This window comes from Clavelina lepadiformis, chromosome 1 (genome assembly GCF_947623445.1).
Source record: "Clavelina lepadiformis chromosome 1, kaClaLepa1.1, whole genome shotgun sequence".
Classification (NCBI taxonomy): Eukaryota; Metazoa; Chordata; class Ascidiacea; order Aplousobranchia; family Clavelinidae; genus Clavelina; species Clavelina lepadiformis.
Window position 1 is genome coordinate 3,208,254 of NC_135240.1, and position 10,617 is coordinate 3,218,870.

The 10,617-nt window shown below is 36.3% G+C and overlaps 1 protein-coding gene across 1 annotated transcript; it reads left to right on the forward strand.

Annotated features, from left to right (window-relative positions):
* Positions 1 to 1,177: 1,177 nt before the first annotated feature.
* LOC143444121 (uncharacterized) lies at positions 1,178 to 4,411 on the forward strand. The gene is made up of 6 exons (XM_076943246.1): positions 1,178 to 1,188; positions 2,852 to 2,910; positions 3,274 to 3,368; positions 3,721 to 3,763; positions 4,031 to 4,176; positions 4,326 to 4,411. Coding segments are annotated over exons 2-6 (345 nt in total). The 5' UTR covers positions 1,178 to 1,188; positions 2,852 to 2,908; the 3' UTR covers positions 4,385 to 4,411.
* Positions 4,412 to 10,617: the final 6,206 nt, after the last annotated feature.

The following is a 10,617-nucleotide window of genomic DNA, read 5'->3' on the forward strand; positions in this document are numbered from 1 at the left end:
TCTATGTGCATTGTGATTCGTATGTGGAGTAATAACGTTCATGTTCAAGACTGTCTAAATACAAGAGATTCTGCCGAACGTCTTATCGACTTAGTTCAACACATAATATCACGAGAGTAGGGATATTAACACTTAGTAATTCTCGTGCGTATTCTTGTGATATCTTATTAATATGTGGGCGGGCCGGCCGCCATGCGAAATCGTACACTTTATGATACAAATATAAAATATAGATATAAAATATAAATCGTCAACTTTATGATATATACATCACAATTCATTAATGCACACCATTACAAAGACCGCACATCACAATGGCTCATTGTTTCAATGTTTGAGTAACACGCAAAATTCTTGCTTGAACTGCCAGTTCGATAAAGTGTCGTTCGATCAGCTGTCATTTCGGTCGATCGATGGACGATCGATCGATTTAGTCAGGCATATAAGCCTACTTTCGTTATGCCAACCTACTTGCTCAACTATCAGCTGAAAGAAACTATCAGCCAAGTTCATGTTCATTATTATGTTGTTTCAGAAAATGTGATAACCATTAAAACTCCTCAATTGTCTAGATCTGCCTCCAGTTCATCGAGTGAAAGCGTAAACGGCCCTTCTACGGTTGTACCCACCTCTCTTCCTGCCCCTCCGAGGCCCAACCTCACCATCGTAGGTTATACTGGAGAAGACATATCACTCGTGTGAGGATATTTGTTGGTTATTACAGTATAATACAGTAGTTTCAAATTTCAATTAAATTTATGACAAATCATATCATTATTTATTAGAATTAGGCCTGCATATACTGCATGCAGTAGGTTGCAATACAGCACTCACACACTACTTTTATATAGGAGGTATAAATGTAGACGACTGGTACTGGTTCGTGCAAACTGGTTGTTAAAATGCACTTATTGTCACAGTTTTTATTTGCTTGTGTCTTATCAGTTGTGATAAACATCAAAATTCAAAAAAAAATTTTTAAATGTTTGCACTGACCACATACAATGCATCCTGTGCAAATACACATTATTGTATTTGAGTTATAGGATTAGGTTTTTTTATTATAGGCTTTTTCGGTAGAGAGAATTCGCAGTCTTCATTTAAAATCATCTATGTCTTGTTATTGTTCTAGAGCCAGTGATCAGGTTGGAGAAGCCGATGCCACCACCGCGGCCTCAAGCAAATGCCGTACGTAACATTATATCGTTATTGCATATCAGCATTACCTTCATAACCTTCATTATTTTCATCTAAATATTTGTATTTCATTGAGAACAGAATGTTAGAAATAATCGGGCTTACCTAGCTAGTCGCTAAAAATACACTTTTGTTTTCTTAGTAATTCTTCTTAATTTCTTGCTTTGCCATGTTTCTCTTTTTCTGTCCTTCACATATCTTTCGCAAGACCCTGACAATAAATCTTAGTAATTCGCCTAAGTTTATAACTTTACTAATTTTGGCCTGAATCATCAACCAACCCAACCACTTGTACCTGTTGCTGGTATAAGTTCATATTATTCACAATATCTGCACTATAATAATTCATATAAGACGGGATGCAAGATGAAGCTCAATGTATCGATCACTTCATATCACCCATTACCAACCTGTTGTTCAACGTGATTTTAATGTAAATAATTCTCAATGAAGTTCATATGTTCTGATGAAAAATACTTCATAGAAGTGAAATGTCTCACAGGCTTGTGTTATGGTGACAAATCATTGATGTTATTCATGCTTTCACTCACAAATCCTTTCTTAGTTTCTGATCGCTGAAAATTTAAGACTAATTGCATTTAATTTGCATTAAATTGGTGATAATTCTATTCTTTTAACTGTTGTGTAATCTATAAACAGTAGAAGCAAACACTTCTGCAATAATAATTTACAACTTATGCACTTATAATACAGAATGTTAGGGTGATTGAGGTTGTTGCTCATTCAGAGTGAAGGAGACCCACCATGAGAACGAAAGAGAATAGTTAGTCAAGTTATTGGTGCGTAAATGAGTAATATGCTTTAATGCGGAGAGAGGGCAAAATTATATAAATATCACAATATCTCAAAAATTACAAAATCCAAATTTATCAAACAAACATGGACAGATAGCTGAACATTTTTTATGAAAAGTCACCAAATTTTAATTTTCTACAGCAAACAATGCAACTGTACGCCACGTTTTGCTATGACTGTGTGCGGGAGAAGCAACAGTCGATTCAATCAACTGTCGGCTTGATAAAGTGTCGTTTGATAAACTGTCGTTTCGATTAGCTGTCGTTCGATTAAGTGTCTTTCGATAAACTGTCGTTCGATTAAGTGTCGTTCGATAAAGTGTCTTTCGATCAGGTGTCGCGTCACGGGGAGAAGCAACAGTCGATTCGATCAACTGTCGCTTTGATCAACTGTCGGCTCGATAAAGTGTCGTTCGATCAGCTGTCGTTCGATTAAGTGTCGTTCGATAAAGTGTCTTTCGATCAGGTGTCGCGTCACGGTATGTGACATATTTCATACTGCTGATGGGTTGCACTTGTAAACTTATGCTCAATCACAACATTTTTCATCAATATAACCACTATATAACCAAATATAATTTCACAGTTTTCTGAAGTAAAACTAAACTAAGAATATTTGCTTTTAAGTGGAAATGTGCACAACTCGTTGAATGCACTAAGCTAAACACCAGCAATTTACAATAGGAATAAATTTCATTTATATGATTTGTTGTGCTCGTTATGGTGTTGTATTATATGAACCAGTTAGTCCACGTTTAATATTTTGTGACAGAATTGTGTTTATTATTTGTGTCATAATTATGTCTCAGCATTGGCTGATAGACTGTCTTCTTACGCAGATTTGAACTCTTCAAGAGATCTCAGAAGTGGAGGGTGACCATCCCAGCCTAACCCTCATGTGAGTTCATTGTAGGTTTTATTGTTAATCTTTAGTTTGTAGCTTAAGCAGTCTTAGTATCTTTATTGGAAATGCTATTTTGAAGAAATTTTATGAAACTTTCTTCTTGGTTTTCTCAATGAAATACCATTTTGGTCATAAAATGGAGAGACTTGCAGTTTTCATTCTTGAAATACTGCTGTAATATTGTACCACACCACCGAGTGGTGCTAACTGTTAAGAGAGGTACCCTGACATGGTTGATCACTAGCGCATGGGAGGTCTATGTCATTTAAATAATCAATGAAAGTAATGAAAGTAAATGATATTTAAGATATAAATTGCGTTCAAATCTTAACCCAATCTGTTTGTTTTATGTCACAGGTCCACTCAATGGATGAAAGCTCGAATGTTAAAGCAAACAAACTTGACACAAGTTACTTTCTCGTTGAACGTAAAACATCTGAATCTGCTTCAAGGTTTGTTTGTTGTGATGTCAATTGTTTATTTCAATCGCAAAACAACTGTATAATTCTTCCGGCCAATAGGTTGTGTCATAGAGGGCGTGAATATTTTCGTTGCCTTGAGTGTTGTAGAGAAAGGAAAAGTGGTTTTATGATGTTGCAAGGCCAGCTTAGGATATATATAATCAATTTGGAAATATACATTTTTACCTTGTGATATGATTTTGCAAGTAATCTGTTTGTTTCTATTGTAGTAATAAAATTAATAAGAGCCGCATCAGAAGGATGAAAGAGCCACATGCGGCTCCGGAGCCGCAGGTTGCCGACCCCTGAACTAGCCGATAGATTCATTGGAGGATTTTGACAGGGTGGAATGACTGCTGGCAGAAAAATCACAAGCGGGCGTTCTTGTAAGTGAAAAATGTACGTTAATATCCAAGTTACTGATAATAATACGAATATCAAATATTTTCATCTCTGTAATCTAATTGCAATGGGGGGCTACCTTGACCTTTTTTCACTTACAACTTTGATAATGCTTCCATGTAGATTGTAGAAGCACGGTTACCAAACAGTAATTACTTGAATGGTCACAATAAACTATGCCTTTGTAACCAGTAACACAATGCCACCAAACAACTGATTCTTATCAGGATGTATTTTGATTTCCTATCTAGCAAAATAAGTGGCATAACAGTGAAAGTTGTTATCAGCATGCTTCGGAGCAAATTGTTGACATCTGAACTAGCGACCAGTCCTAATTGGATGGAAAAGGGTCACAAGAGAGGAATGCATTCATCACAACTCGCAAAAGCTGTTTTAGGTGAATATGTCAAAATTACTGTTTGTCCTGTTTGGATTTTTTAGGTTGCTTACTGCTTCATTGTTTTAAGATGTATTGTCAGTGTTATTTAGTATTATCTGTAGAAGATGTGTATTCCAATGTTTAGTTTTTATGTCATTATACTTTAGATGCTGCCGAAAATTCTGGTATCAAAGAAGCAGAGAGTATATGCGAGGTCATGAAATGATTAAAAACGCTATTGACAGGAAAGGGGAAAGTCGAAAAGGAATGAGAGTAAGTTTGGTAAGCTGTGTGGCATACGTGCTTCGTGACGCGACACCTTATCGAAAGACACTTTATCGAACGACACTTAATCGAACGACACTTTATCGAAAGACACTTAATCGAACGACACCTGATCGAAACGACAGCTGATCGAAACGACAGTTGATCGAACGACACTTTATCGAACCGAAAGTTAATCAAACGACACTTTATCGAACCGACAGTTAATCAAAACGACAGTTGATCGAACGACACTTTATCGAACCGACAGTTCAAGCAAGATTTTTGCGTGTTTCTCAAACATTGAAACAATGGGTCATTGTGATGTTCAGCTATCTGTCCATGTTTGTTTGATAAAGTTGGATTTTGTAATTTTTGAGATATTGTGATATTTATATAATTTTGCTCTCTCTCCGCATTGAAACGTATTACTCATTTACGCACCAATAACTTGACTAACTATTCTTTTTCGTTCTCTTTTCACAGCGGGGGCGCGGCGTAACAGGAAGAATTTATAGAAATGTGTCGCTTTTAGAAATACCTAATTTACACTAAATTCACTTTCTTTAGTTTTACAAATATGATGTATACAGGAAGCCAGATGATGTTTCTACTAACCTGTAATAATCTCATCGTTTACGACGCATAGGTTTCTAGTAATTAACGATTGCAAATGTGTGTGCGGGGTTGGCCACACCTAGTTTTTTTAGTAAACTCGCGAGCCTGGTTAGGATAGGGTTAAAAGATCCACAATTTATTGAAACAACTGACGATATGCACTGTTAAAAGCACGACAACTGACGAAGTGCACATTTCAATCGCATTCATTTAATTACAAGTTGTGTGCAATTGCTCGAAGATAACTTTTTATGTCCATATTTGTTGAGTCATAATTTTCAACTATGCTCTTCAGCCGTTGGTTGACAGCGTCGTAGCGCTTCTTCCGTGGTGGGCCATCGATTCCACCACGCAATTGTTCAATTAACATTTCGTTGGAACCTTGTTCCTGCTTAATTTTTTTGACGAGTCTGCGAAGCGTCGGATGGGATATTGAGACACGCTTGCTGAACGCATTGTGCCATCCTTCAATGCTATTATTCGTTCGTGGAAGGTCATCTTGAACCCGGTGGAAGACATTCACATTAAACAGTATTGATGATGGTTGCATCACTAACTTGAAATGTTCACGTCGGCTGGCTCTAAAATGAAGCGATATGGATCGACGCAAAGCCGGAAATGACTTACTTGCAAATCACATGCAAGCGGTAAAATTGATTTATGTCAGTCAATGATCGCCCAGCCCCTGGCCGTCAAAGTTGATGCTACCATTCCGTTATCGGTCATTGTGCTAATCCAGAGAGACAAGACTCGTTAGAAGCCAGCCGAACAATGTCCTTTGTTAAATTTTCTATCAGCTTTTTCATCGTTTGTCTGCGTACATTTTAATAAAATATTAGTGCTTTATGCTTTTATTAACTTAAAACGCATCCATTCTGTCATAAAAATACGTACACTTCATTATAGCACGAAAACAATAACTGTTCTACCAGTTTTGCAAATAAAATGAATAAACAAAGAATTAAACGCCGTTAAATACAAAAAAGCCAGCCAAAAGTATTTCTGGAAAGAGTGCAATCAAATTTTAGTTAATAGCCTAGGCCTAGCCCAAAGACAAGCTAGCAAGTTAAGTAAGCCTAAAAACTAAGTTTTACATTCATAATAAATTTTTGGCTTAAGCACGTATGCCACACAGCTTACCAAACTTACTCTCATTCCTTTTCGACTTTCCCCTTTCCTGTCAATAGCGGTTTTAATCATTTCATGACCTCGCATATACTCTCTGCTTCTTTGATACCAGAATTTTCGGCAGCATCTAAAGTATAATGACATAAAAACTAAACATTGGAATACACATCTTCTACAGATAATACTAAATAACACTGACAATACATCTTAAAACAATGAAGCAGTAAGCAACCTAAAAAATCCATCAGATCCATAAGTGCGCACTTGGTTACACAAGCTAGTGTACTATACCTGATGTCACAAAGTCGACCATCTCAATGTCAGTCATTTGGTTCATATTCAGTGTCGTTAATTTGTTTACTGATATCACCTGTACAAATTAACTTATACATTTACTTTGGCTTCTTTTTAGGTAATTGGGAAACATTATACTGTACTTTAACTGTTTTTGAGCTCTATCTGATCAAGGACTTTGTCTAAATTGAAAATAGTTAAAAAACGATAAAACTTTCGGTCCAAGCCACGTGTGTTCATTCAGCTGCCTAGCAGGCTGATTTAATATATCATCTTACTTGCCAATGGCTAATTGTAATTATGGCACTCAACACAATTCATTGCAATGAAGAGCAGCTTTCACACTAAGAAGGTACACTTCATTTTATAAAACAAATTTCTGAAAAGTTAGTTAAAATTTTTGCTGTTATGAACAGCTTTGGCCTGTCCTATAGTGAACAAGAAAAAATTATTGTAATGTTTTCGCGACAAAAAAAAACAACATAGCCTATAGCCCCACACCTAACATTCGGTAGGCCTAACCTATACAGCCAAGCCCTAGACAATTTGTTTGCATACTGAACTTGCAAAAGACCTTACAATGTTTAACGTGTAGCCTACACCTAAGCTTGCTAAGGCTTGCAAAAGCTTACTATCTCTCACTATTTGTGGCTGTGACTGGTAACCTTATTCCTTTCCCGAACACCTCATCAACTACGCCTGCCATACGGTAAGCACACATTTTGAAATGTTGCGATGCGATTCTGAAATATTGTGCGATGAATTTATATTTGTTGCGGTAGTGGAAGTTTCACAGCGAAATATATTTCGACTTCGCAAAATATTTCGACTTTGCAAAATATTTCGAAGTCGCAATATTTTTTCAACGCACAAAATAATTTTAGAGGGAGACAAAATATATATTGTGACTTTCTAAAATATTTTGCTGAGAAAAAATATATATTTTGTGGTGATCATAAAAATTTTGCGCTAACGTGAAATATTTTTGTGGTGATCATAAATATTTTGCGGAACCCAAATTATAATTGCTGTGGCCTTTACAGGCTACCGTAGAAATGATTACACATAACACAACAAACAATTTAAAAAAATTCTGGACATTTAAGAATATTTTAGCATTCCCCCCCGGACGCAGTTTGAACACTAACATTCCGAACATGTCCGGGAAACTCCGGACGTATGGCAACCGCCATTAGCTATACTGCTATAGCTTAACACTAGAACGGCCGAGGTGTCGAAATCGACATTTTTTGAATTTTGATGTATATTTTGTTTTAGTAAAAGCAGTTGCAACGATATAAAATTTTCAGTAGCTTCCTAACTTTCTTGAAAGAGTTTGGATAAGTAACATTTACCGAAATTTGATTTTCGATTTATTTTTTACAACCTGTTATACCAGGGGTGTAATTTGATGGTGCTATGATAACTTGCTTTTTGTTTGGAAAATTGCTTTATTCTTTAGTCAACAATTTGCCATTTCTACGTGCGATACAATGAAAATTGGATGAGTGAAACTGGGCTGGTAGCTGAAGGCCTTATGTCTTGGTCGATATTGCAAAATTTAGAATATGTATGAAACGATAAGAGCGTATACTCACTGAAGAAATGTGAAACTAAATGAATTTGAAAATAAAAGTTACATCATTCTAGTGGGCAATAAATCACCCGGTATATAGTTGAGTAGTAGGTAGATTGTTAGCGCATAGGTTAATTCAGTAATAGTAGGCTAGTAGGAAAAGAGTAAAATATGAACCTCATTTATCTGATGTTCGTTGTTCTGAACTGTAAAAATATGGGATGCCTATTCTTATTTCTTAGCTTGTATGCCAACTACTACTATCTGTTCTGCCTACTGCCTAGCTTGTATGCCAAACATGTGCAACCAGTGGCCCGCGGGCCGCACTGCGGCCCGCCAGGTTGTTCCGTGCGGCCCGCGTGGTGCTCAGCAAAATGTTAGAACTTCATACTAGCCATCACTATTTCATGCAGTTTACATCAAAGCAATGGAAATTTTCGCACGCTGTGTATAGAAATATTACCCTTTGTGATGCAACAATGCTGCGTTGCATATTTTCGCAATACGCTTGATTGAATTTAGTTTCCTCATCTTCCATCTACAATTATTGTCACAAGTGTGTCGTGGACTGCATTAAATCTATTTCTTAACTACATAAACTGCATAGGAAAGTCGTTTTACGATACTAATTTTTTCTGAAAAAATCATGTGGCCCGCGTTGTCATTTAAAATTTTGTATTTGGCCCTCCAGTGAAAAAGGTTGCACATGCCATGCCATGTGGCATGGTTACAATGTATGCCAACTACTACCAGGTTTTGTTCCTAGCTTGTATGTCAACTATTATCAGTTGTTGTTCTTCGCTTGTATGCCAACTATTACCATCTTTTGTTTCTGGCTTGTATGCCAACTCTACCAGGTTTTGTTCCTGGCTGGCTGGCTTGTAAGTTGTATGCCAAATTGCCAACTACTCTCATTGTGATTCTGACTTTTTGATGGCTATACAATGACTACTTCAAAATTTTACCACGGGCATCGTATTGGTTAATCCGGCCCTGGGCTGTAAGGGAACTGTTTCTAAACGAACTGGTAGCTGATCTCAACTACTTCGGCTGTCGTATGAATTTTATGAGGCATTGTATTGTTTTCGTGAAAAATCACTCCAGTTGACCGAAAACCCTGTAACGTGGGGAAAATTTTTTCCACCTTTGTAACACGGGTAAGTATATCAATATTTTCATCCATCTTGACTTAATAAAAGAAGACATGACATGAAGAACTGGAAGCTACCAGTGCAGGTGAGCAGGCATGTTTGTTGTATATTGCACAAACAGTTAGTGGTGACATGCAATTAGTTTTTACGCTGTTGGTATTAATATTTCTTAGTATACAGCATATATTTTTTCAGGAATTGACAGATTTACAAAAATCGGTACCGGAATTGACAATAGATAATGACAGACTGCAGCACAAAAAAGAATAGCCTATCTTGTTAAAGAGCGTAGTGTTGCGGAGAAGAAATTAGCTGACCAGGCTGCTGAGGCTAAACACTTAAACGTGAGTATTTCCGTTTACCAAGAGCTTATACTTCAGTGTGCTATGTTAACGGCCAATTTTGAGTGATTGATGTGTCCCGCTTTCGTGAAGTGAATTGTTCTTTTTAAATATATTCATCTTCGTAGTTACGCAGGTAATTACATATATTTACCTACTGGGTAGTTATATGTCGTTTAATGACACTTTGATTATAAAGCGATTAATAAAATGGCTATTACTAGGGCCCACAAAAGTCAATAAAGTCAAAAATTTTTAAGGACCTTGTCTGACCACGAATCAAAGAATAAAGTTGTTTTCAGCACCTAGGGGGGTGTTTCTAAGAATTTAATAGGTTAAAATAAAGTCAAAATTTGTCAAATTATGGGTTTTGACACAGTTTTTGTGTTTCTTGAAAGTTATTTTTGTAAAAATCCTCGTGGAAGCATTGTAAATCAGGAACTGCGACACAATAAAACCATATTAACCCATAAAAGCAGGAAATAAGTCACATTGCCCACTTGGATCAGCAGTAACTTTATCGCAAATTGTCCATTGTTTATTCATTGTTACGTATTTAAGTAATCCTTATGCCACGTAAAGGGGTTTAAATGGATGTTGTTGAAGTCAAATCATGCTGTAGGTGTGGTATCACTTGACGGGGAGTATTGTTTCCAGTCCAATTGCTCAACAGCCAAGCAGGAGAGATGAGCTAGCACTGTGTGTACGTGACGCATAGACAAAACCTACAACCAATGTAATAAGAAATTGACGACTTCAACTTTATCAATGTTTATCTTGAACAGAATTTATACAAACGTTTTCTTAAACTCTTAGATATTGCAAAATTATAGATTTAATATCTTTTCCATCTAAAATTATTGTTACTTTTAAAGTCTTTATCATTAAGTTTGTCTCACACCCAAACTATAAAAGCTTCTATTACTTTGTAATCAATTCAACACAATATAATTTTGCAAAGTACCTTTATTTTGCCTTCATTGTGGAAGAGTCCTATTTCCAAATTCAAAGAAGTTATTGGCAACATCTGAAGTTAATATAAAATGAAAGCTGGACAGCAATTCATTAGCATAAAATTTATTCAAGA